Source organism: Zingiber officinale, chromosome 4A, assembly GCF_018446385.1.
Source record: "Zingiber officinale cultivar Zhangliang chromosome 4A, Zo_v1.1, whole genome shotgun sequence".
In the NCBI taxonomy this organism is placed as follows: Eukaryota; Viridiplantae; Streptophyta; class Magnoliopsida; order Zingiberales; family Zingiberaceae; genus Zingiber; species Zingiber officinale.
The window spans coordinates 137,995,958-138,020,879 of NC_055992.1; the positions used below are offsets into that span (position 1 = coordinate 137,995,958).

At 35.7% G+C, this 24,922-nt stretch overlaps 2 protein-coding genes and 3 non-coding genes across 5 annotated transcripts; 1 reads left to right on the forward strand and 4 right to left on the reverse strand.

Annotated features, from left to right (window-relative positions):
* Positions 1-22: 22 nt before the first annotated feature.
* Positions 23-96, reverse strand: TRNAV-AAC. Its single transcript has one exon. It is a non-coding gene; the product is annotated as a tRNA-Val (tRNA).
* Positions 97-189: 93 nt separating this feature from the next.
* TRNAV-AAC lies at positions 190-263 on the reverse strand. Its single transcript has one exon. It is a non-coding gene; the product is annotated as a tRNA-Val (tRNA).
* Positions 264-334: 71 nt separating this feature from the next.
* On the reverse strand, positions 335-408 carry TRNAV-AAC. The gene has a single exon. It is a non-coding gene; the product is annotated as a tRNA-Val (tRNA).
* Positions 409-1,052: 644 nt separating this feature from the next.
* On the forward strand, positions 1,053-7,573 carry LOC121971420 (PHD finger protein EHD3-like). Its single transcript, XM_042522681.1, has 6 exons — positions 1,053-1,409; positions 1,938-2,399; positions 3,937-4,146; positions 4,237-4,566; positions 6,055-6,135; positions 6,353-7,573. Exons 1-6 carry the CDS (start codon positions 1,293-1,295, stop codon positions 7,322-7,324), a joined length of 2,172 nt encoding a protein of 723 aa, XP_042378615.1. The 5' UTR covers positions 1,053-1,292; the 3' UTR covers positions 7,325-7,573.
* Positions 7,574-11,804: 4,231 nt separating this feature from the next.
* Positions 11,805-17,778, reverse strand: LOC121971421 (probable methyltransferase PMT26). The gene is made up of 9 exons (XM_042522682.1): positions 17,604-17,778; positions 15,154-16,102; positions 14,917-15,066; positions 14,143-14,413; positions 13,944-14,054; positions 13,578-13,752; positions 13,204-13,476; positions 12,597-12,791; positions 11,805-12,330 (listed from the first exon to the last, which is right to left on the reverse strand). The coding sequence occupies exons 2-9, from the start codon at positions 16,066-16,068 to the stop codon at positions 12,129-12,131; spliced, it is 2,292 nt and encodes a 763-aa protein (XP_042378616.1). The 5' UTR covers positions 16,069-16,102; positions 17,604-17,778; the 3' UTR covers positions 11,805-12,128.
* Between the last annotated feature and the right edge of the window lie 7,144 nt (positions 17,779-24,922).

The window sequence follows — 24,922 nt, forward strand, 5'->3', positions numbered from 1 at the left end:
ATTTTTTTGCAGCTAAAAACTGTGGCGTCGCCCGGACTCGAACCGGAGACCTTCAGTGTGTTAGACTGACGTGATAACCAACTACACCACGACACCATTTTATTTTTCACTAAGAAATAATAAAAATTTTATAAGTAATTTCTCAAATATCACAACATTTATTAACAGTTCAAGCAAAAAAGAATAAATTGGCGTCGCCCGGACTCGAACCGGAGACCTTCAGTGTGTTAGACTGACATGATAACCAACTACACCACGACACCATGGTAATTTTTACTAAGAAATTTCTAAAATATCACAATCTTTATTAACAGTTCAAACAAAAAAGAAAAATTGGAGTCGCCCGGACTCGAACCGGAGACCTTCAGTGTGTTAGACTGACATGATAACCAACTACACCACGACACCAACTGATATAACGTATCGACTCAATTATATATATATATAGATAAATAAAATAAAAAATCAAGTTTATTTTTTGTTATCGTCAAAAAGAGGCACAAAAAAAAAATATATAAGGGTAATCTATCCTATTTTTTTCATCTCCAAGAATATTTTTATTTTGGAATTGTTATAACAATTATAGTACTTTTGACCAAATACTGTAATTTGACTAATTAAAATGATTTTTATCTAGTTGAAATAATTTTAACTGTTAATTTTTTTAATATAACAATGTTTAGAAAAAAATAATGTTAATTAATTTCGACCATTTTTTTCATATTATAATACAATTTTAACTAGTAAGTTCTATAACAAAACTAAAATTAAAATATTTTCAATATAAAAATATATTAATTCATCATTTTATTATTATTATTTTTGACAATTATCATAATTAAATATGACCATTCGATTATATATATATATAATAACAAAAATTTTACCCAATTTAAATTATATCAATAAATATAAAATATAAAATAAGAATATAAAAATAAAGTTAAAAAAGTAGTGGCAAATTCTATTTTCAAAAAATAAAAATAATCCTGAAATTTCACTAATTAAAAAATCTAATAAAGCGACAATAAAACGGACCTCTCGTCGACTCCAAACGCGGGTCGTTGTCGCACTTGTACGATCTCCTACCCGCCGTCCCGCTCGCCGCATTCAAAAATTAGGGTTTTTTTCTTCCTTCTTGCCGACTCCATTATCCATCTCCTGCTCTTCGCTTCCTACCTTTCACTGCTCCTCTATATCTGGTCCACACTCCATGCCCTCTCTGCTACCTTCTCGATGTCGGGATTTGCTCTAACCTAGATTTTGAGGAAGTGGTACTGTAGGGAACGGCCATGGGCTTCGAGGAGAGTAGCTGCCAGGGGTTCGTGAAGCAGGAGGAATCTTCTTGGGCTAGATTCATCACTTACAAGCGGCGGAAGCGTGGTAGTCCCGACGCGGATTCGGTTCATGTGAGTCGTACTCGTTCTCTTTATTTGTTTATTTTTTTTTTCGCTCCAGTATAGGACGAGGATTGTAGTAATTCCTGGGGTTGGGAAAGGTAGGACTTTGGGCCTCCATGGAAGTCTTTGCCTCGACTTTTCTTTGCTGTTAGTGGCTTCAATGGTGTTACATTGTGCAAATGCTTTCGTTGTTGAGTTTGTAGGATTCGCTCATAAGTTGAATGCTCTATATGTTGTCTTGTAGTATATTAACAGAAGCACGAAGCTGTAGAGTTAGGAAAAGGGTTAAGATTTACTAGTTTGTTTCTTTTGTTCTTTGTAATTGGTCTGTGAACTACATGTTGAATAATCTAATGTTTTGTTTTTTTTTTTTGTAATTGGCTGAAATGCAGTTTCGTCTGTCTACCCTAGTTGTTATGAAACCAAATCTATATAATTGTTCTTTTTTAAAAAAAAAACGTTTTTTTTTTTTTGAAAAATAATGTTCATAGTTTCTTCTGTTCAAGGAAATGATCTGTTGATAATGTGGATTTGTAGTTGTTGGACACACCACCTGAGAGAACTAGGGACATCGGGTGGGACCATGGTGAGATAATTGATGGCAATGAATTGCACTGGAGGTGCAAATGGTGTGGATTAAGCAAATATAGTGGCGGAGTATCTAAACTGAAGAGGCATATTGCTGGGTCTTATCCTGTTAAAAAGTGCCCAAATGTTCCAGAAGATATTGCTAAGTTGATGCTGAACCATCTACTGGAGAAGCAAAACCTCATACCCATGAGATTGACTAGGCAGTCTGCTGCTAAGAGAACGGAGTTGGATAGTCTCCATAATAATGATTTTGCTAATAATGGTTGTTTAGAAAACAACTTGGAGATGAATCTGGAAAGTCCAGATAGACACATTAAGTGTAATTCACCTAGAATTAGTGCTCAAAGGTGCCCGAGCACTAAGCAATCAAAGATTGCTTCTCAACTACATGCTATCAGTGAGACTAAGGTATTTATATTTTCGTTATTTCATAGTGTTCATTCATATTTTTGTTATTTCATAGTTTTTTTTTTTCTGAGCATTTCCATAAACGATGCTATCAATTTATTTTCATAGTGTGCCACTGTCTGTCATTTGTGTTCACTGAGAATGAATAAATAGCAGTCCTTGGATTATTCAAGTGGTTAAATGTAAACAGTAGTCCTTGGACTTGGACTTGGACTTGTACTTGAGAATAACTAGTTCTGTTGTGGTGGTTCAATACTGGAAACAAATGCATTGTTTTATATCAGTAAAGAAGATTGCTGCTTCTGAGGAATGAGGATTATAACTATGGATGACCCCACAGTTAGATGGAAAAAGGAGGAAGTTGACAATGAAGATGTAATCTAAGACAAACATTTAATCTGGAGGGTTTGTAGATGATACTAAGAGTTTGGTTGTTCATTAATTGGCATAACTTTATGTAAGTCCATTTGTTTATAAGTAAAAAAGTCCAACACTTGAAAAACAAGATTTCCCTAGGATCATACATGTTGTTTTCTGTCTACAAATTAGAGATACATGATTTTCATCTACTGTGCATACAAAAAGGAACACCTTACCTATTATTTGCTTAGATTATGTGACTTGACAAACAAGATTTCGATAAGGAATTATACCTACAATTCTCTTTCTATTATTGCGATAGACAAGATTTTTCCAGTCTTTAAATGCAAACAAGACTTCTATCCCATCAATCAAAATTTTCATTGGGAAAATAGTTATCATATGAAAATTGAATAATCAACCAAATGCTCTATCTTGACCTTATTTTTCTTTGTTTTCAACAATAATTGTTTTTATAATTCTTTCTACTTGATATTTCTGTTGATATTGAGAAAAATATCAAGTGTTTGAAGAAAAGTGTCATATGAACTGACAATTGGGGTGCAGAAAATCAGAGAGGTGATATTCGAGGAGTAATGTAGGCCGGATGTGGAGAATAAGCTGGGTTTGTGTTGTGTTTTGTGAGTCCATTGACACCATAATAACAAATATTTTGTTAAACATAAGATTGCCAACAAATGAAGGGGAGCCTTGGCGCAACGGTAAAGTTGTTGCTTTATGATCAAAATGTCACGGGTTCGAATCCTGGAAACAACCTCTTGCAAAAAGCAAAGGAAGGTTGCGTACAATAGTGGGAGCTTCGTGCACCGGACCGTCCTTTTTAAGATTGTCAACAGATAATAATATCTTGAACCTTCATTACATATATTTGTTCCCAGAATTAGTAGCAAAGCAACATTTTTGCAGTGACATTTTGGTTCCTGCCAAAACGTTGCTGGTACAAACACAAAAGAAATAACATGGTTGGTCTTTACCTCTTTAAGTTACTTGAATAGCACAACACCTATATGAATCTCTAAAAGAGATTTTTTACATAATAAAGTTTGCATTTCTACTATTACTGGATCATGTGCATATTTTTTTAAGCATTTACAGAATTTGGCACATTTGATTTATATATATATGTTCTTAGTTTCATGATCTTTGTTTGAAATAGGACGTGGAGGATCCTGATAAGATGGTTTCACATTCTAGTAATAGAATAATCAGTCACTGGAAAAATATTGTGGAACAACAGTGCAGGTTGCCCTATATAAAACCTGGTCATGGCATATGGAACGTTTTCAATGATGCACTGGCATTAAATCATTCTCAACTTTCTGAAAAGTGGATGGTTGATCTTGTTGAGGATAATAAACAGCTAAAGGTAGTCTGAAATTCCTCTTTGATTGCTAACATATACAAGAAAATTTCAAATAAGCAAGTAACAGAATTTGCAAACTTTCATGAATTCCAGGATAGATCGTCTGTGGGTTCTGAAATGAAAATTCAGCAACAGAACTCAATTTGTGCTATGACTGATAAAGGACAAGAAACTGCCCAATCAAAAGATACACTTTATGAATCGATTGCCAGCTACTGTGGTGAAGATACTAACACTCAGAAATGTGAAAGAGCTCTCCTTGACATTTTGATCTCAGAAAAGTTTGCCTTATTATGTGATTTTATTCGGGAATTTGAAGAGGGTGAGGCTAAGAACTGTTTGGACTTTAGCTTCATTGATACAAAATTAAAAAATGGGGATTATGAACAGGCGCCAGAGTTCTTAAACCAAGATATCCAGCAGGTAATTATATTTCAATTTTTACTGATTCTAATATTGTTTTTGACGCCATGTCATTTATCTATGGTGGTTTTGTGTTGTAGTTTTGATTGTTACCAGCATTGAGACCTTATACTTGGTTCCCTGATTACCTAAAGCTGTTACTTGTATCAAAGTCGTTGAGCTTTTTTAGATATGCATCGCCTTTTTTGTTTATGTTATACTTATGTTTCTCTTTTCTATTGAGTTTCCTTCAACACATGATGGATAAGATCTTTTATGTATTTCCATCAAGTACCATAATGTATCATGCCACTGATACAGTAGGATATTAGGTTACTAAACTGGTGTAAATAGCATGTGTGTGATTGGTTGGTAATTGGTATTCAACAAGTAGTTTACTTTTGCACTTGAAACTCTTGTATGAGCAATGTTTTAAAGGGCGGTTTAGGGTGGTAGGTGGTTGGTCCACTGACATACATCCAACAAAGGTTATTAATCAATCAAAATAAGTTCACAAGTAAACAAGTAGGCAAATGAAGTATCTTGTGGTGATGCTGTTGCTGTATTCTAATTGAATATAAATAAACACTAAACAAATAAAAAGGCTTATTGAATTCAATCCAAAATTAGTCAAAGGATTCACACCAACAATTTAAAGACCATTATAATAGGAGAAATAAACCAAAAAAGAAGATGAAGAGGATACCTTCATAGGAGAAGCAAAAACATAAAACAAAAAGAGGAAAAAGGTGTTGAAGCTGTTATTTCTGCTGATAGGCAATGATGTTCCATGGGTTTGGTCGATGGGAGCAAGTGAGGAGACAGTGGTCATGTGAATGGGATGGAAAACTCACCAAGTTATGGCTTTAGTAAACTGAACCAGTTTTTTGTATTCGCCAAAACCAAAGTCTAACCCTTCAAAGCTGCCTGCCTCGAGCATCTTTTAAAATATCTGATTGAGAGGAAACCACATATTGCATATGTCATGCAGTCCCCTATCAGAACCACCTAGACAGTCATTGGGGTCGCTTTCTAATAGAGTGTGCATGATATATCTGAAACTAGTTGGTTGCCTTATGGACCTGATGAAATGATTTGGCATATCTGAATGTCAGCCTATTGCTAGCAGTGGCTGAACCCTGGTTTGCTTTCCAATTAAATTGTATGATCTCATATCATTCTTATCTTTGCTTCACAAAATATGCTTTTATTATTTGATATGAGAAAATCATCTCAGCAAAGAAATTTTAGAATCTAACTTGTTATAAGATTCAGTCATCTGAGAATTTTTCATTTTCTTGTATTCAAGAGAAATATATAATTTCTTCTTTGTTTTGGACTACATTTTATTACTGAAGTTTGTTTGTTTTGCTTGGAATTACATGTAATAAATTTTGTTACCCGTACATTCTGGTTCTTACTATCTTGGTTTAGGCCCTTTTGCTCCAAGCTGTGCATAATTGAGGATTTTCTGACGTGAATGAGTGAAGTGATCTTTACATTTTTCAGATATGGGAAAAGTTCCAAAAAATGGCTCAAAAGATGCTTATTATATCAAGCAATCTTTCAAGTATCTCAACGGAGAAGCAGGTAACATCCTTATGATGAGTTTTTTGTTTTTTAAATCTCCATGGCTCTCGACTTGTTGAAGCTGCATCAGGTAACATGTGAGCTTTGGCGAGTGCCAAGTAGTTTTAATATATCTAGTTTATCATCAAACTTAAAACACGATCCTAATCTGTGTCATGACGGTTCACACTATAATTATTTTGTACTATAGCTTTTCATCATCGTAATTTTATTGCAGGTGGCTAACCAACTCGATGGCGGTAGGAAGCATTCTCTAAGTGCAGATCCTACAGTACAGTCTAAATATAGCAGATCAGATTGTTCCATAAAACCCCATGAAACAGAGGCAGCTGATCTGTACAAAGTTTGCACTTGTAAGCAGTGTGGCACCGAAGCAAATGGTCAGCGCAGCCTCATTTGTGATGGATGCGAGGCAATGTACCATTTCTCCTGCATCAAACCTGTGCTTAGTGAGATTCCAATTCAGTGCTGGTACTGCAATGCGTGTACTTCAAATGGCAAGGACTCCCCTGATCCAGCATCTTCTGACAGCAAGAAAGACAGTTTGCACAAAAACTGTGCGGTTTGTGACAGACTTGAAGTTTCTGAAACACAAGAGGATGCTGATGAGCATGGTAGTGGGGCCATTCCAGTCACTGATTGCGGGGAGAGCTCCATCTCTAATTTGAATTCTGAAGAGCCACCTGAATTGTCAAGAACCGTAAAGTCATCTTTGTGCAAGGTATGTGGTGAATGCGAGGAGGAAGACAGAAAATTCCTAATATGTGGTCACATTCAGTGCCCTTTCAAGTTCTACCACGTCAGATGCCTAAAAACAAGTCAGATAGCTAGTGCTCAACAACTGAACAAGCAGTGCTGGTATTGCCCATCTTGCCTTTGCAGGGCCTGTCTATGTGATCAGGACGATGAAAAGATTGTTTTATGTGATGGTTGTGACGAGGCCTACCACACCTACTGCATGAAACCACCTCGAACCATGGTACCCAAAGGCGAGTGGTATTGTGTACCATGCAGTATTGCTAGAGCAAAGGAAGGTATGAAAAGATATGAGCAATGGATCTTGCAGCAGCACAGGAAGATTGAAGGCGGGCAGAGTGATGAAGCTATTGGGTCAGTAGATGTGCTTCCGAGTGTCGCTGAAAAGCTAAGCTCAGGCAAAAAGGGCACTATAAAGCGGACTGCCCAGTAGTGAGACGACTGCAACATGGTTGAAGTTTGTAATGTTTCAACTTCTGGGAGTTCAATTTGTAATATGGTTGAAGAAATTTGTAGGGATACAAAATGTTACCTTTAGTAGAAGTAGAACTCATATTTGCCTTAGTGTTGTAATTTTTTTGGGGGGAGATGCCTTAAAATGGCATCTGTAATGTCACTGAAGGAAACTTTTCTGGGTATGAAAATTGAAAAAAAAATATTTTGAACTAATGCCTTTGCAAAATTGCGTTAATTTGTTGGACAATGTGATTCATAAGAGCATTTCTTATATTGAAAATATTCATATTTTAGCATTAGCTACGGAGTAGCAGTGACACTGTAATTATTATAAGAGAAAATTTACATGCAGTCCCTATTGGTAAATAAATTTTTGTATGTAGTACTCATCCATGAAAATCTTTGTTTTCACTTCCCAGTCAAACATATTTACCTAATTGCCTATGATATTTTTAGGTACAAAAAATTTAAAAATCAGTATAAATCCTCTTAAATTCAGTATATTAAATTAGAATATAGTATATTTTCTATCAAATTGAGTACGCTCCTTTTTTTCACCTCAAAATATACTCAATTTTAATTTAATGTGCTGAATTTAATAGGAATTATACTCATTTTTAGACTATTGTACCGAAAAATATGAGTTAATTTCGATAGAAAATATACTAGATCCTAATATAGAATACTAGATTATAGTATAAAGTGCTGAATTTAATAAGAATTATACTTATTTTTAGACTTTTTATACCTAAAAAATAAGAGGGACAATTTTGATAGAAAATATATTCGATTTTTAATATAAAGTACTGACTTTAAGAAGAATTATACTCATTTTTGAACTTTTTGTACTCAATTTTGGACTTTTTGCACCTAAAAAATCTGAGAGGCAATTTAGGTATCAATATTTGCATGAGGGAGTTGAAACAAGTAATACTTTACATGCAGGAAATGAAAACTAAGTTTTTTGGACATGGATATTACATGCAAAGTTAATATTGTGATTGAGAATTTTTCTCTAATTTATTGTTATTATAACGTATTAAAATAAATTATTTTTAAGTTCGATTTCTTCAAAAATACTTTTTCTTCAGGGTTGTGATTCCTTGGATATAGATTTAATTTTTCATTTTTTTTTATTCCTTAGAATGTTTTTGTTAATATGTTTTGGACTTTGGTGGTATAAATATCTCTGAAAATTATTTTTAGTTCAATATCTGTCCAATTAATCCACTTATACGATACCCAAAACACTTTTATATTATTTTTTTTACAATTTAACCAAAATTAATTAAATATGATTAAAATTTATTATAAAATTATTGTCACAACTATTAGTTGAAACTAAAAATAATAACGTGCTCTCAAGTCAGCACTAAGAAGACCGCTAAAGTAGTAAATCTAATAATAAGATCGCTAAAGTAGCAAATCTAATAATGCTCCTCCCAAAAATTTTGCATGGGAGGTCAGACATGTTCATCCAAAGAACTATTTTGTATTAACTAAAAATTAGTCTTAAAATTTATAAAAATAATTATCAATATAATTACCAACTATGTTGATAGTTGAGGGCTTATATCAACTATTAGTGATTGCTACAATAACCCAGTGCCCTAGCCGTCATTTAGTAATCATTAAATGACTATTAGTATTACAGCATTATATTGCTATAAGATACTAAATAGTTGTTAAAAAATTTCATAGTAATATTTTAATTGTTATTCTAAGGGGATCTACTCTAAACGGATGTGAATATATTTTATTAGATATTTAATCTTCTCCATCAGAAGACCATTGTGTTAGAATAAAAATAAATTCAGTGATTTATCTATCTATAATTAATTGGGGGCAAGTATTACTGAATCATTATTGAATAGTGTTATCATCTTTACTCTAATATAATAATCTTACGTTGATTTAACTAACTTTGATTAAGTTAGAAAAAAAATTATACAAGTGTTATATAGATAATATGTTTGATCAAGTTGAATCATTTATTTTAACATGTCATACAATAGCAACAGCATTTGAATAAAGATATTTTCAGAATAAAAAATATATTAGGGTGTCGTTCTAACTTTAAAACGCGCTGTTTTTTTAACAATTTTGATAATTAGAAGACCCTTTCGATTTTTTTAAATATATTATTTATATCAACTTTTGGTAGGTAAAAAAAAATCCAAACAAGCAACTAATCAACCATTTCATTTTCAAAGAAAAACAAAGAACTCGAAGAACATAGGAGGATTAGTCAGCTCCTCAATGAGAGGAGTCCTAGTTGATACATGATCCCGTTGAGAAGCTGAGTTAGATAGAGGACCGACTATGAGGGTAAAAAAGTTGACGAAAAAAGGACCTAGATCTAGAGCCTACGAGGACGTTGCAGGATTTTTCTCCTTACAGCAAAACAGGGTGGGGGTGAAGGAAAAGTCACCAATGGTACCCACAAGTCTGTGAACACGCGGAGAAATCACATGGGGGTGTTAGAGCGAGAGCCAGGGAAGATGCCCCTGGCATAAGCTTTCAGACGCTCAAGTCGAGAGCAGCACAAAGCAAAAGTGCAAACAGAAGAAGATGAATAGTACTATTGCAGTAGATGCATATGTGTGCGCGTACCTGGCCAACGGAGATGATCTCCTTTTTTATACTACCTCTCATAACTTCCGTGATGATGAAATATCAAAGAATGTCGGGTATCAGAGCATGTCGGGTGATGTCTGAAGTACAACAAGCTCCTATTAGGTAGATGAAGGTTTCACGCTACAAGGAGGCAGAATATCAGAATATTCCCTAATGAATAACTGTTATTCCCTGACAAATTGTTGCGATTTCTTGACAATGTTGTCTCCCGATGATAGCCCGCCCAACTAATAAGTCATTCGGGTGTAGACAGGGGCGGTGCCCCGGAAAAAATGAGGGGACTGAGCCCTCGGGGACCGACCAACTAAGATGCCGACTGGGTGTAGATTGAGGCGGTGCCAAGGAAGGAATGAGAGGGTTGAGTTATGGGATACTGACTAGCTAAGAAGCCGACCAGGTGTAGACTGGGACGGTGCCCAAGAGAGAATGAGGGGATTGAGCCCAAAGATATTGATCAGCTAAGAAGCGGGCCGAGTGTAGACTAGTGTGGTGCCTGGGAAAGAATAAGGGGACTGAGCCTTAGAGCCCGATCAGCTAAGAAGTCGATTGGGAGTAGATTGGGGCGGTGCTCAGGAGGGAATTAGGGGACTAAGCCCTAGGGACCGATCAGTTAAGACCGGCCGAGAGTATATCGAGAGTCGTGCCTATGAGGTGGGACAATAAAGTTCCCGAAGAACTTCTAGGTCTTGACTGCTACTTTCTTTTTTTTGGACCAGGCTAGGAACTTCCCGTCCTTGACTATCATCCTTCTTTTACTTTTGACCGTCACATCATCTTGACTATTGACTTTCCCATTGTACTGGACCCCTCCATTGTACGTCATATCAATACATCTCTCTTCTCCTTCGATCTTTGCCTAGTTGAGACATCTCTCTTCTACTTCCATCTTTACCTGCTTGTATTGATCTAGAGACTCCAAACTCGAATGCCCTCCTTCGCGCCACTTGACATTCCAACTTCATGCTTGTGGCTCTGCTCCGCGGGCTTCTTTGTCCCCAAAGAGTGGATGAAGGACTCAATTTCTCACTTGAAAGAGTCACCAACATAGAAGAACTGCATAAGTCTTACGTATAGAATCAAATAAAAATTGAGATTAGTTCAATGTTGAAAGTTTATATATATATATATATATATATATATATATATATATATATATATATAAAGAGAGAGAATTTTGTTATCTCGCACATCCTATGTACACCCAACATATTTTTTTCGATTTTTTTTGCTTAATGTTATAATCTAACCCATAAATTCCAAAGACAAACTTATTGGCATAATCAGAAATTTAAAAAAAATAAACAAAAAAAAAATATATGTCATTGTCGCCCAGGGTAATAACAGTGTGTGTATATATCAAAGATGATTAAATAATATTATAATATTTGCTAATTATTATGATTGTTCTTATTTTCTATAAAGGTCATACGCTGATGTGGAAAAATAAATCAAAAAATTGAGCAAACCATCACATAAGAATAAGAATTATGATTGTTCTTAGTTGACTATACATATAAAAGATGATAAGACAACATCAAGTCAAAACTAAAATTTTAATTTGATGGCGCCCGACAAATATGATACACTAGTAAAACACTCAAATAAAAGAGGACCAAGATTCATTCAACTCCCACCTGGGATAAATATTTTGAAGATTGACTTCTAAATGTGCATAAGTTATGTTTCAAATTTGTATACTAATTTTCCAACAATTTTCGTGAAATCATTACTTTTCTTAAATCACAATTTTTTAAGTTAAATTTTTGGATATTTTCATTTTCAGATTAAGAGGAAGCAACAATCAAATTGAGAAGAAAACCTGGTAGAAGTTTGCCTACTTCATTTATTCAATGAGAATCCAACAAGCTTTCTGTCTGATACAGAGGTTACATATGAAGTAATTAACTGAAAAAATAAAAGAATTTTTTTTGACAATTTGCTAGATTTGTTAAAATAACCATGGAGACCTCTCCAGGAGATTTGCAACAATGATCTTCATCAGCAAGAATGGACGAATGACTTCATCAATCCAATAATGCATTATCTTTCGGAGTGAGTTTGTATTTGATAGAGTTTCCGCACTTGAACATCGAGTAAACAAAATTGCCATGAGGTGTTAAGACAATGGTGACATACTTATTTCTTTATCTTGTGGGTCTCCACATTGTCTTCTGAACACAAAGCAATCCTTCTTTACCCTCTAAGTAGATTACTATTGTCTCCCAGTGAAGTGACTTTGCAATGTTCTCTATCTCACTAATTGTATCGGCATTGTCCTTAACTATCAGCTTCCCTTTGGGTCTCAGAATCCTATCGACTTCGACTATTACCGGTAGCAGTCGGCACCTATTGCACAATACAATCACCAAATTAATGTTAATCACAAAGGTAGGTACCGTATTTAGGTTACTTTGCAAATCCAAAAGGGAATTGCATAACTACTCAAACCATAGATATCAATCCCTCTAAGTTTGATTCATAGCATAACAAGCATATCTTTGTTTCAGCTATTGTGAAATGCACAAGTAATAGTGCCAAAGTGATGTTATGATGAAGATTGAAGCATAATTAGAGAAGATACAGTAGAGTAGCAAAGAATGCCGAGGACCAACCTTTTCTTAAGTTTCGAGAATAGATGGTCTGCATGCAGGAGATCGTAGGTCCTTGGATAGGTGCTAAATGATTCACACCAGTCGTGATACATCCCAAACAGTCCACGCTCGTAAATAATAGGAAGTGTGTCTGGTGAATCAATTGGAACAATATTCATCACCCAGACCTTCATGTCCCGCAGAGCTGCCGCAAAACTGCAAACAAACCAGGGTAGTAAGAAAGGACCAACATGTTAAAACTAGCATGGGCAATCATGTTGTATAAACCAAGAAACTAGAATAGTGATTTGACTTCCTGATTAATGAAGACAACCAAACAAATTCCTAAAGAAGTAAGCTTAGAGGCTAGCTAGGAGACGAGCACCAAGAAAAAAAAGTCAAATCAGCTAGTTTGTAAATAAACCTTACCGAAGCTCATGAATTTTCAGAATTTAAAAACTCACTAAAGGATATGAAATAGGATGCAGGAATTATATTTACCTCTATTATACTAGAAAACCAGTCTTTTAGGGAAAAAGAACCATAAGTTTGTAAATAAAAAACAATGAAAAAAATAATTGCTTCAAATTTACATATTATGAATGCATTCTTGATTATATCTCCATACCCTCCATATATGGATCTCATATCCATTACATTCCTCACATTTGGCCAGTTGATTCCAATTCGGCTGAGGTAAGATTTATTCAGTACTTGCTTCCAATGCTCATAGTCAGCTTGAAAGTCTTCGGCTGCTGGCTTACTGTAAACTCCAAGCTGAGGGCCGTTCAGCCAGTAAGGTGGCTTTGTTAGCCTTTCTGGCCATTGTTCTGGCCACATTGTGCCACGAGCTGCCGAATCAACCGGCAATGTGTGCATGCATGCTTGTAAAGGAACGTTCCTGCATATACACGAATACAGATGTTAAAGTCTAACTAAAGCATGAATGAGCAGTAGAAAAATTGAAAATAAGTTATCTGTTTATGAAAACAGCAAACATACCAGGCCGCATCTGCATTATCAGACTCCTGACATAGAGGGGGTTCATCTTCTGCTCTTTCTTCATAGCATTTATTGTTTGAAGGCTTTTTAAAGATAACAAAACCTACTTGGTTTAGTGTATCATTTTTCTTTGCTACTATATCCCAGCACATAGATTTTGTCAAGGAAGACATAGCTGCAGCAGATTTGATTAAGAAATATTAGTTAAGCTCTCAGTATCTACATGACCTTGTTCACATGTTACAACAATTATTCAATTAGTTCAGGTTGGCCTTATTCTCATAAATATTGATTTAGGGTTTCCTTGCTCTATGGATCTAGCTAATCTAGTTGAGAAAGGTTTAAGAAAATATTTGAATATTCTACCTTGCCAAATTTCAACATCTTCAGGTAGGTCTTGATAAACTGGAGTTGCAGACCAGACAAAATAACCGCCAGGGCGCAGCAATCTATTCAACTCCAGCAAAAGCATACCACCTACAAGATTTTATCTTAAGCTTAGAACTAATTGCACAAAGAAAACAAAAGCCTATGCAAGGTAACGACAGCGGGCACAGTGAATTACCTTCTATGTGCCATGGTACTCGACAGCGGGCGCAGTGAATTACATCAAAGACCTTGCTTGGGAATGGAAGCCTCTTGGTTCCCATGACTGCTGATATTGCCGGAATGCCTCTCTCTAAAGCAAACTGTACCTGTGCCTCATGCTCATCTTTGGGTGCAAATGACATGGTTAACACATCTCGCTCAAAGAGATAACCACCAAAGCTAGCCACTCCGCATCCAACATCCAATATGACACGGCTACGTTTACCCCAAGCAATATCAGGCAATGCCTGTAGTTTATAAGAAAAATTAAGGTCTAACAAGCTTAAGGAGTTGATTCTTTATTTTTAACTTCACTAAGATGACTTTGAGATTATTCCATGCATAGAAAGCTAGAAAAGGAAAATCTGATAATCTCATTAAAGAAACAAAAAATATTAAGATCATCATGAATATCATTATACAAGTATTTAACATTTTGTTAACAATTTTGCAAATGCTAGCAAAATGCGAGAGAAAGAAATCAAAAGCGTAATGGGATAAAAGCATCACAATTTTGGATTTACTCATATACCAACATATTGATGTCAGGTAGTCATGAACTTTTGTTAAGATGCACAAGCATGAATAAGAATGACAAACTGCAAAGTAAACAAATATGCAAAGAAAGAGTGCCATTGGTTTGGTGCAGTCAAGAATGAAAAATCCTCAAACACATACTGGTAAAAGGAACAAACAAATGCTTAAATTGAAAAAACTGTTAAGTCACAATCACTTAAGATCAGTACTCAACCTCTTGGATGACATCAATGTAGTGAAGGGCACCTTGTTTAAACTGAGTTCCTCCCCCTGGAAAGTTGAGGTACTCTCCTGAAACTTTCACCCAGTTCTGGTGTCCTTTTACCTCTGCAAGCTGGGTATGGGGGGAATTGCTGTACCATATCTGTAGTAACAATGAACGAGGTTCAGCCAGCTAAGCCTTAGAAGTAAAACGACTAAATATAAATCAAGATGCAAATAAAATAAGTACCTTTTCCCTACTCTTGGGCCACTTAATTGGTTGTTTATATCCATCAGGAAGAGGAACGAGGCAGGTTAGAGCATTATCAGGGCAGTGCCTCTCTCTATGTTGATAATGTTTAGTACTACGTAATTTCTTAATAGCTGCTTCATTGTCGAGACAAGGGATATAATCTGCTCCAGTACTTACATGGCACAATTTCCAGCTGTACTCTATAATCTGGCCCTTGGAAGAAGAAGCAGCCTGCATCTCCTTCTCATCCTTTGATTCTACAGCTTGAGTAGACCATGCCCCATTCTGCATATCAGTCTCATTTAAAATATCCGACTGTGCCCCAGGAAAAACCTCATGCTCATCTTTGTTCTTCGATTGATTGTCATCTTTGTCTTCGTTAGTGCTTCGATCCAGTTTTTCCTCTATTACACCTTGCTCTGACTTTTGTTTGTTCCCCTCACCATCTGTCTCACCATGATTGGTATCATGTCCCTGTTTTGCATCTTCACCCTTCTCATTGGATTCTACATCTTGTTCCCCATTTGCATCACTGTCATTCTTATCTAATGCATCAGAGTTTTCATTAGTTTCTTCATCTCCCATAGAAGGATTTTTCTCTTTGGTTTGCACTGCCACCTCAGAAATTTTGTCAGACTCAATATCAGATTTACTCGGAACTACATTCTCATCGTTGATTGCCTCTTCTTTAAGTGAGTCTTCAGTTACATCACCTGAACCACCTTTTGGTGGCTTAGTACCACCCCCTGTAACCTTATTTTTCATCTCTGAGGAAGGCAACTTTGCAGGGGCAATGTTCGAGGATGCGACCATCCATACCGCAACTAAACAGAGGGCCACAAACACCACAATGGTTGTTGATGAGCAGTAGGATGATGCCCTCCTATTGTAGTGCGAGTTTTTCCCAGCCATGTCGACAATCTGTATTTCACCTGGCACCAATTTCCTACAATAAGAGAGACAAACAAGGTCACAACCATTGATGAACTAATACACACTCTTCAAAGACTACCTCAACAATCACTTAGATCAAGTACACAAATATATTAAAAATCTAACGACGATTTAATGGATCAAGCAAATTGTTTTTAGTTCTTTTGCATATTATACCTAATTTTCCAGTTTATCAAATCACTCCTCATTCCACTTTTTTCCATATGTTTAAATCAATTTGTTGACTCATTTTGGGTTGAAATTTTGTGAGATCATTTACATTTGAAATGACAATTTTGGGAATCAACGCACCCTAAAACGTCTAAAACAACCAAAAAAAAAAAACAGTCACCAAGCTAATTTTGAAACGTGGATTTTGGGGGTGTAGATATCACAAAATGTTTCATAAGTTGATTCAAGCTTGTTGACTCAATTTAGAGAGAGATCTTGTGAGTGAGTTCATTTACACCTAAAATATAAATTTTTAGACTTATCCCGTAGTAAAATATTGAGAAAAAAAAAAACAAAATGAGCAAACAAGATGATTTCAGAATCTATTTATTGAGTGTAAATATGCACAATAATGTTAAACAAGCTTATTCTGTTTTCATTGTGGCTAGAAATTCATGTATTGGTTCATTGACACTTAGAACATGGACTTGGGGGCTTATCCCTTCCTAAAAATTGGGTCACATGAATTAAACGAATGAAAAAGATCATTTGAGTACAAAAAAAAAAAAGAAACACAAAATACTCAAGCATTCATTTTCCTTTGCTTATGATATTTCAGATGGAGTAAGCCCCAAAATCAACATTTAGATATGGATAAAACTCAGACATGAGATTTAAACCCAAAATGAATCAGCTTGTAATTTGAAATAGGTGTTCCTTGGTAAAATTGGGAAGTTTGCGATCCAGTAAAACCGGAAAAAATATGGAACAATCTAGGAAATTGCTAAAAGTCTAATGACCCACCCCGAAAAACTAAAATCTAAATTTACTAACACAATCGACAGTCAGTGAAGACTGAAGACATGAAGCAAATACGTGGAGATTCATCTAGGATCTTTCTAACAGAAATGATCAGAGAAGAACAAACACAGAGAGATTAAAACAAGAAAGAATGCGTCTTGCAAAGGTATTTGGCTGGGATTTCCTTCAAAACAGACAAAATATCGAAACAATATAACAATGGCATTAACTTATTGAGCGGAAAATAAAAAAAAATTAGCTTCGTCTCTTCCTTTAAACAGGCAAAAAGTCAGTAACTTGGATGTCAGCGCACACGAACTCAACCAGGTGAATCGAACAGATCTAACCAAAAAACCAACTCCGACGTGCAGGAGAAATGAAAGCAGGCGTCCACCGGATCCAAAGTAAGGTCTCTAATGCAAGCAAAAACAGCAATGGTGGGCACACAAACAACATTCAAACTCCCGCAGCTAGACGAAACTGCACAAGTTAACACGAAACGAAGCACGAACGCCGAAATCTCAAATGGCAACTGCTCGCACCTCTCTTTAGTTGCCAACGGAGCTCGGGGGCGAGGCGACGCAGATAGACAGCAGCACCGCTAAGGAGACGCCGCCGCCATTCGCGTCCGGATTGGATCCCTCCCTCCTCCTGCTCCACTCCAGCGGCATCGAGCGGAGACCGTCTTATAGAGACTGCTGCCATTCCGATCTCGCAAGCGCGTGACCGTCCCTTCCTTCGTCTCATTTTGGTCTTAATTAATTCTGCACTACAACGTTCCATTCGCGGTACGGCGCAAGGAGAGATACCACTATCAAGATACTCACTCTGTTACCTTCTGTTGATTGGTTCTGTCTAATCTCAATAGCCGATCTTAGTCCAATTGTATAGAGGGTGACGTATTGAGGTAATTTGATGTGGGACCCATTTCGAGTGGACAGTCAGTTCGTAGAACCCTCGTTTGGGGTGTTTCCCTCCGTATGGGACAGGCAATCCAAAAAAAAAAACCTAAGAATATTTTTAAAAATGTCCTCGCAATTTTACTTTTTAAAATTAACTCATTTTGAGCAAATTTTGTATTCTATTTATCGTTATTCAATATTCACAAGACCAATTAGATACATTATCTTAATTACTTAAAATTGAATATATATATATAGTTCATTATATTAGTGAATAAAAATATAAATTGTTCGTTAATAATATTTATGACCAAATGTTTGTAAATAAAAGAAGTTCTAACTTATAATTTTTTTTTATCAATTTTATAAATAAATTTACAAATGAATAAAAGCTCTAACATATAAAATTAAGTTTCCTAATAAAATCTAACAAAGTTAAAAATATAAAAATATTAAACAATCAAACAATATTAAGTTGAGAATTTAATAATATCTAAATGAATTAAGCTTCAATAATGATAAAAAAAATCAGCACCTTAGTAACTTATTAAACACTTTTAAACAACACAAAACATGATTTGACTTGACTAACTATCTTGTTTGAATGATTTCAATAGTATATATCAAATATCTAATGAGGATGACAAAAGTAGATTGACAAAAATGTCATTATTCTATCTCAACAACGTAACTCCTCCTCCTCATTGTTTATTCGATAGAGACATATCGACTTAGTTGGCAATAAACATATAATTGAGCAAGATACTCGTGGCCAACAACAACATGAATAATCGCGACGCAAGTGGAGTCAATTAGAGGTTGTCTAGGGGATCTACTGACTATTTGACCTCTTAGTTGAATAAGTTGAATAAGGTAGATGATATTTAAAAAGTTTAGGAATTATGTTGAAGAAGCACAAAATTCGGGGGGATGTCGATAACTTCCCCAAAAGCACGTGCTTCCCGTGGGTGCCGAGGACCACGTCGTATTAAACAAACCCAACCAATGCGGCCCCCACCACAGCCAAAGTCTTCAAATGTCCAAAATACTCTCCCCTACCTTCCGCGTGCTTACTGCGTCATACGATCCAGACAGCAGGGTAGTTTGGTAATATCCATCCGGTCCGGTTCAGACCGGTCCAGGAGTTGTCCCTCGAGAGAAGTGAACGACATCACTAATTATCAAATATGACTCTTAATTAAACAAGTTGGTGTTATTATTAATTCGCATCGATACATCATCATCACGTTGAATTTGCGTGCCAAAGTAAATATAATTAAGGGGTCATTTGAAAAATGAAAAGCTTAATAAGAAATGATTAAAGTAGATCACTAGAAAAATGACAGTTAAGAGTTCGATACATATGAAACATGAAAATTTTGATGGAAAAAAGATCGATAGTTAAGACATTTGTTTAGTTGAGCGCAATGCTCAGGCAAGGATAGTCTTAATTTAGGCGGACATATTGTTATTAGATTGACTATGGTCAATATATCATACGGGTCAATTGTTTATTTTTGAGTTTTACAAACCAATTAAGATAACTTTATTCTTTTAAATTCATAATTTTTTTCTTATCCTTTTAATATGAGATTTTAATTATATCCTTAATAATCCTCCCTTCAATTAAAGGACCATTATTACTCATATAATTCGAGTCTCCCTGTAAGTATTCGATCACTTTTGACTTGCTCTGAACCTCTCATCAAGTATCCGGTCACTCTTGACCTGTTCTGGACCTCCTAGTAAGCATCTAATCACTTTTGACCGGCTCTAAATCTCATCACAAGCATTTGTATCCGGTCACTATTGATCTGTTTCAAACCTCCCCCGTAAGCATCTAGTCACTCTTGACCTACTCAGAGTCTATCTGTAACTATCTGATCACTCTTGACCTGCTTTAGGCCTCCTCGCAATTATTCAGTTGCTCTTGACCTATTTCGGATCTCCTCTCAACTTCGTTCAAGGTCGTCCTATATAACATCCGATCTGAACCATAACTTTGATACCACTTGTTGAGAATAAAAGAATTCATATATCTCTACAATAATATGATATTATCCATTTTAGACCTAAGCTTCATGGTTATATTTTTTGGCTCTACCCAACATAACTCATATAAACGAAGATATAGTTTCATCATTTTAAACTCATGATCTTTTTTTCATATCTTTCCAATGTAGTATTTTGATATCAATTGTTGAAACCAAAAGAATTCATATATCTTTACAATAGTATGATATTATTCACTTTAGGCTTAAGCCTTCATACTATTCTTTTTGACCTTTACACAAAAGAACTCATACAAATGAAGATAGTTTAACTATTTTAAACTCATGATCTTTTTCATATATTTTCAATGTAGGATTTTGATTGTCTTCTCAACGGTTATATGAAGGGAGATAAATCACGATATCAACTTATTATCAATCGCTAAGTGACAAGGAAGTGGGAGGAATTTTCTCCAAGGACATACTCCACTAAGCGTGTATTCTTATGGGGATAATACGTCTTAGGACGTAACGCGGATGGTGGACATATGACATCTCTGACGTAATGATTAGAAGTCGATTCTCAAAAATTGACGATGACCTAAGGTTTATCCCATCATGCACCTAATACTTTGTACATATATTTATCTTTCTTTATATCTATAGGATCGTCATTAGGGGGATCGTTAAGATAACCGATTTATTTTTTTTAATGGGGATAATAAAATCATGTTAGTGACGCATGTTTGATAATGAAACTATTTTAAGGGCTATTTTTATAAGTCTTATTTAAACCATAATATTTTTATTGTATAAGACGTTCTTCAAGTGTTGTTATGAAGGGAAAAGTATAAGAGTGATCCATCAAACGATCATAAACTATGACGTTAGAGCTTAGGAAAGTCGAACCATGATAGAAAAACGTGGTCGTATAGTTATACAAGAATATTTTATCGAAGAACTTAGAAACAAAGTAGATATTAGGATGATACTCATCCTGGATTTATTCTTGAAACTTAAAAAAAATGATCAATTTTATATTTGCAAAACTTAACATATTTCAATTTTTTAAAGAATTTTTAATTGAATAATCTGCGGCAGAATCACAAACGGACATGGACCCCTCATTTAAAAAAAAAATACAAATATACCTTTAAAAACAAAACTCTATTATCGATACTTTTCACACCGAACGGCTCTGGGCTCCTGCCCTCTTCTTTGGAAAAAAAACGTTTAGCTTGCGATTTCTGAAAGTATCACATTTTCCCTTATTTCTTTCCCCTTTTTAACCTTTCAATTTTGACATTTTGAAAAACATATATCATATTTATTTATTTTTCTTTATTTCTTAATTGTTAGTTTAATTTTTTTTTAGTTTTATACTATCAAATTGTTAGTTTAATTATTTTTGAGTTTTATCTATTTTGATAGTAAGAATTTTAAATCTTTTTTATATTGAGAGATTGTTAGTATAATCGTTGTTCGGATTAAGATTGATCAGTTTGACTAAACTTAAGTAGAGTCGAATTTGAGTTTCGATGTTTAGATAATATATTATGGATAATATGTTTGGACAATATATTGTGGGACATGTGAGAGAGAAGTCCAGTTAGACAATGATAAAGTCATAACTAGGATTAGACATGGGTAAAGTCCTAACTGCGATTAGCTAAAGGAAAGTTCAAGTGAATCAAGAAGGACCGCACGTTGACAGGGAAAGTCTTAACTGTGGTTAGGCAAGTAAAGTCCAAGTGGATCAAGGAGGATCACACATTGGCAAAGGAAAACCCTAACTGAGGTTAAATAAAGGGAAGTCTAAGTGGGTCAAGGGGGACCGCATGTTGGCAAGGTAAAGTTCTAACTGCTGTTAGACAAGAGAAAATTTCAAGTGGGTCAAGGAGGTCTGCACTGGGTGACTAGAAATCAAATGGGAAGTTGGCAAAGTCTAAGTGGATTTAAAGGTTGACTGGACACATGATGAAAAAGTCCCAACAAGTCATAGTTGACTGGAGATTGGGTAAGGGAACCCTAGACTTGAGTTAAGCAAGTTAGGGTTAGGCAATCAGTCAAGTGATCAATTGAGAGTTGTGTCAATCGAGTCGCTGATCGATTGAGCGCATCTCTGCGTGATGCGCATGTGATAAGGTGATCAATTCACCCTGAAGTCAATCGATTAGGTAATCAATTAAAGAGGGATTTCATGAAGCACGGTGTTCTCTGTGCTGAATCGATTGGTAAAGTGCTGAATTGATTCAGAGAAGTTCGTGAAATGAACAATAGACTTTTGAATCGATTAGGTGATCAATTGAAGCCAAGTAATTGATTAGACAATCGATTGAGAGGAGTTTTCGCGAGAGCACAGAGACATTCTTGATCGATTAGGTAATTGATTAAGAAACGCTTAATCAATCAGGTAAGTTTGGGAGACGCGAAAAAGAGCGGTTGAGAGGTTTAGATGGTTGGATGCTCTCAAATTTGACGTGGTAATCGATTAGAGGTAAGGTCAATCGATTAGAAGTCCTAATTCACGGGATATAAAGACGACAACGAAGATTTAAACACAACTCTTCTTCTCCATTCTTTACCGTTGATTCTTGAATGATTCAGGATAAAGTGTTACTGTACTTCCGAGTCTACAAGAGATGTTTCCAGATCAATAAGAGATCAAAAGCAATTTTTTAGATTGATGTATTTATTTACTTATTCTTGTTGCATATATTGTTGTATTTTCTCATGTACTATTGTGTTTGAGTTTATACGAGGCTTCTCCGCTTCCACGGAGGAGGTTTTCATAATATATCTGTGAGGAAGAGTGGACCCTTGGATTAGTCACCTTAAGGGCATGGATACGAAGTAAAATCAAGAGCATTAGCATTTTGAAGTCTTTGCTTAGAGTTTTTGCTACAACAAATCATTAATAAAACGATTAGAGCTAATCACCTCCTCTCTAGCTCATCGGAGTGTCCTAAGATTCTATTATTTTGGAGTATTGATGATTAAATATTTGTTACTTTTACATTTAGGATTGATTTTAAGTATTCTTTTTTTTTTTTTTTTTTTTTTGACATATATCTTGATTTTTTTTTTAACTATACATAGTATGTTAAGATAATTTTTTAAAAAATTAAATGTTCAAGAATTACTATCTTTGAAAAAAGAAGTTATGAAACTTACGTTGAAAAAAAGTATGAAGAGTCTTTTGATAAACTTCATATTAGTTCAGATGTAATTGATCTTTTGTTGAATCTGTTGGTGCAATCGACCTCCAAAATTTTAATATTCGATAAATATGTTTAAGTATGTTTAATGTAGCCTGATCATGGGAAGCCCTAGTCATGGCTAGACAATGGTGGGAAGTCAACCGAATGACTAACCCTATGCAAGAGAAGTTTTAGTTGCAGGCTAGGCAAGGAAAATCTCGGTAGATCATGGAAGCCAGGTGGATTCGATAGGTCTGGAGGACATGATCCCTGGGTAGTCGAATATTAAGGCAAGGGAAATCTCGGTAGATCGTGGAAGCTAAGTGGATTCGATAGGTCTAGAGGACTTGATCCCTGGGTAACCGAATACTGAGTTTTGGTGAGTGAAGCTAGGTGACGAACAACCTAGGGGGTGGTAACCTTAGGTTCTGGTGAGTGAAGACAGATGGAGAAAATCCTAGGGGGAGATAACCTTAGGTAACGAGAAGTCTTGGAGAAGTGAACTCCAAGCAAGGTTGATCGAATGGTTTTCGGTCAACCGCACGCGGTCGACCGGACCAGCGGATCTCAATAAATTTAAGTTTAGATTTACCATAGTATTTTGTATTACTATTATTGCTGTTGGCTAATGTAGTATTGCAGAAAGTCTTAGTGGATCAGGCAATTAGACACTTATCAGACAAAGTCCAAACCGGTCTAGAGGACCAATGTTTGACAGGTAGGTTGAGGTAAGCAACTGGAGGAGCGACAGTGAGGTCATGTTCCTGAAAGGAACAACCTAAGGTCGCTGATCTAACTGAAGAAATTGGGAAGGTTTCTAAGTTGAGATCAAGACGGTTGAATTGTCTATTATTATTACTCATGCATTAGATATATTATTACTGTGCTAATATATATTTTGCAGGATTATTGTCTAACACTGTTTTGTAGGTTCAGCCTGATCGGTCAACCAAACCAGATGATCGGTCGACCGAACAAGGACAACTCAGAGCAGATATCAGTTTAGACCAAAACATAGCAGGGTCTGATCAAAGCTTGATCGGTCGATCGAACCATAGGATCGGTCGACCAAACCCTGATGACTCGGCACAGTTCAGACTGAGCAGAAGCAAAGAAGGAAGTGCGACTGATCGGTCGACCGAACAATCATCACTTAATGGTGCATAAATTTCAGATCTCGACGAATAGGGAAGAATCTCTGTTCGGTCGACCGAACACTTTAATGTCATTAAATGCTGAAGATAGAATCAGCATCAGATCTCAGTGAAGATGAAGGGAGTTGGTTCGGTCGACCGAACCTAGGGATCGGTCGATCGAACGTCGATGGCTTTTATAAAAGTGAACTTGAGGTCCGAGGTTGGAAAAAGAAAATTTGTTTGGTTCAATGTTCATCTCTATACTAGCTACGGCTGTTCGTGCTGCTGCTCTACAACTCACGCAAGCAACTACTTCGTTCAAGCGCCGATTGAGCAATATCTTCCATATAAGTTTTAGTATAATTTTTATTTTAAAAAGCTTACATTGTACTTAAACTCACATAAGATAGTAGATTGTTACTATCGTATATTCTTTCATATTGCATGATCTGCTTCTCTCCAAGGTTTTCGGAGAAAACAGTCTTAGTGGATTGCCCATTGGTATGATTAAGGATCGCGAGCCTTGGAGTATGAGTTAACGTAACCTAGGCTCCGAACCAAGTAACTGAATCTGTTCTTTATTTTCCGCTGCACGATCTTGAGTTAAACGAGTAAAAGAATTTTTTTTTAAA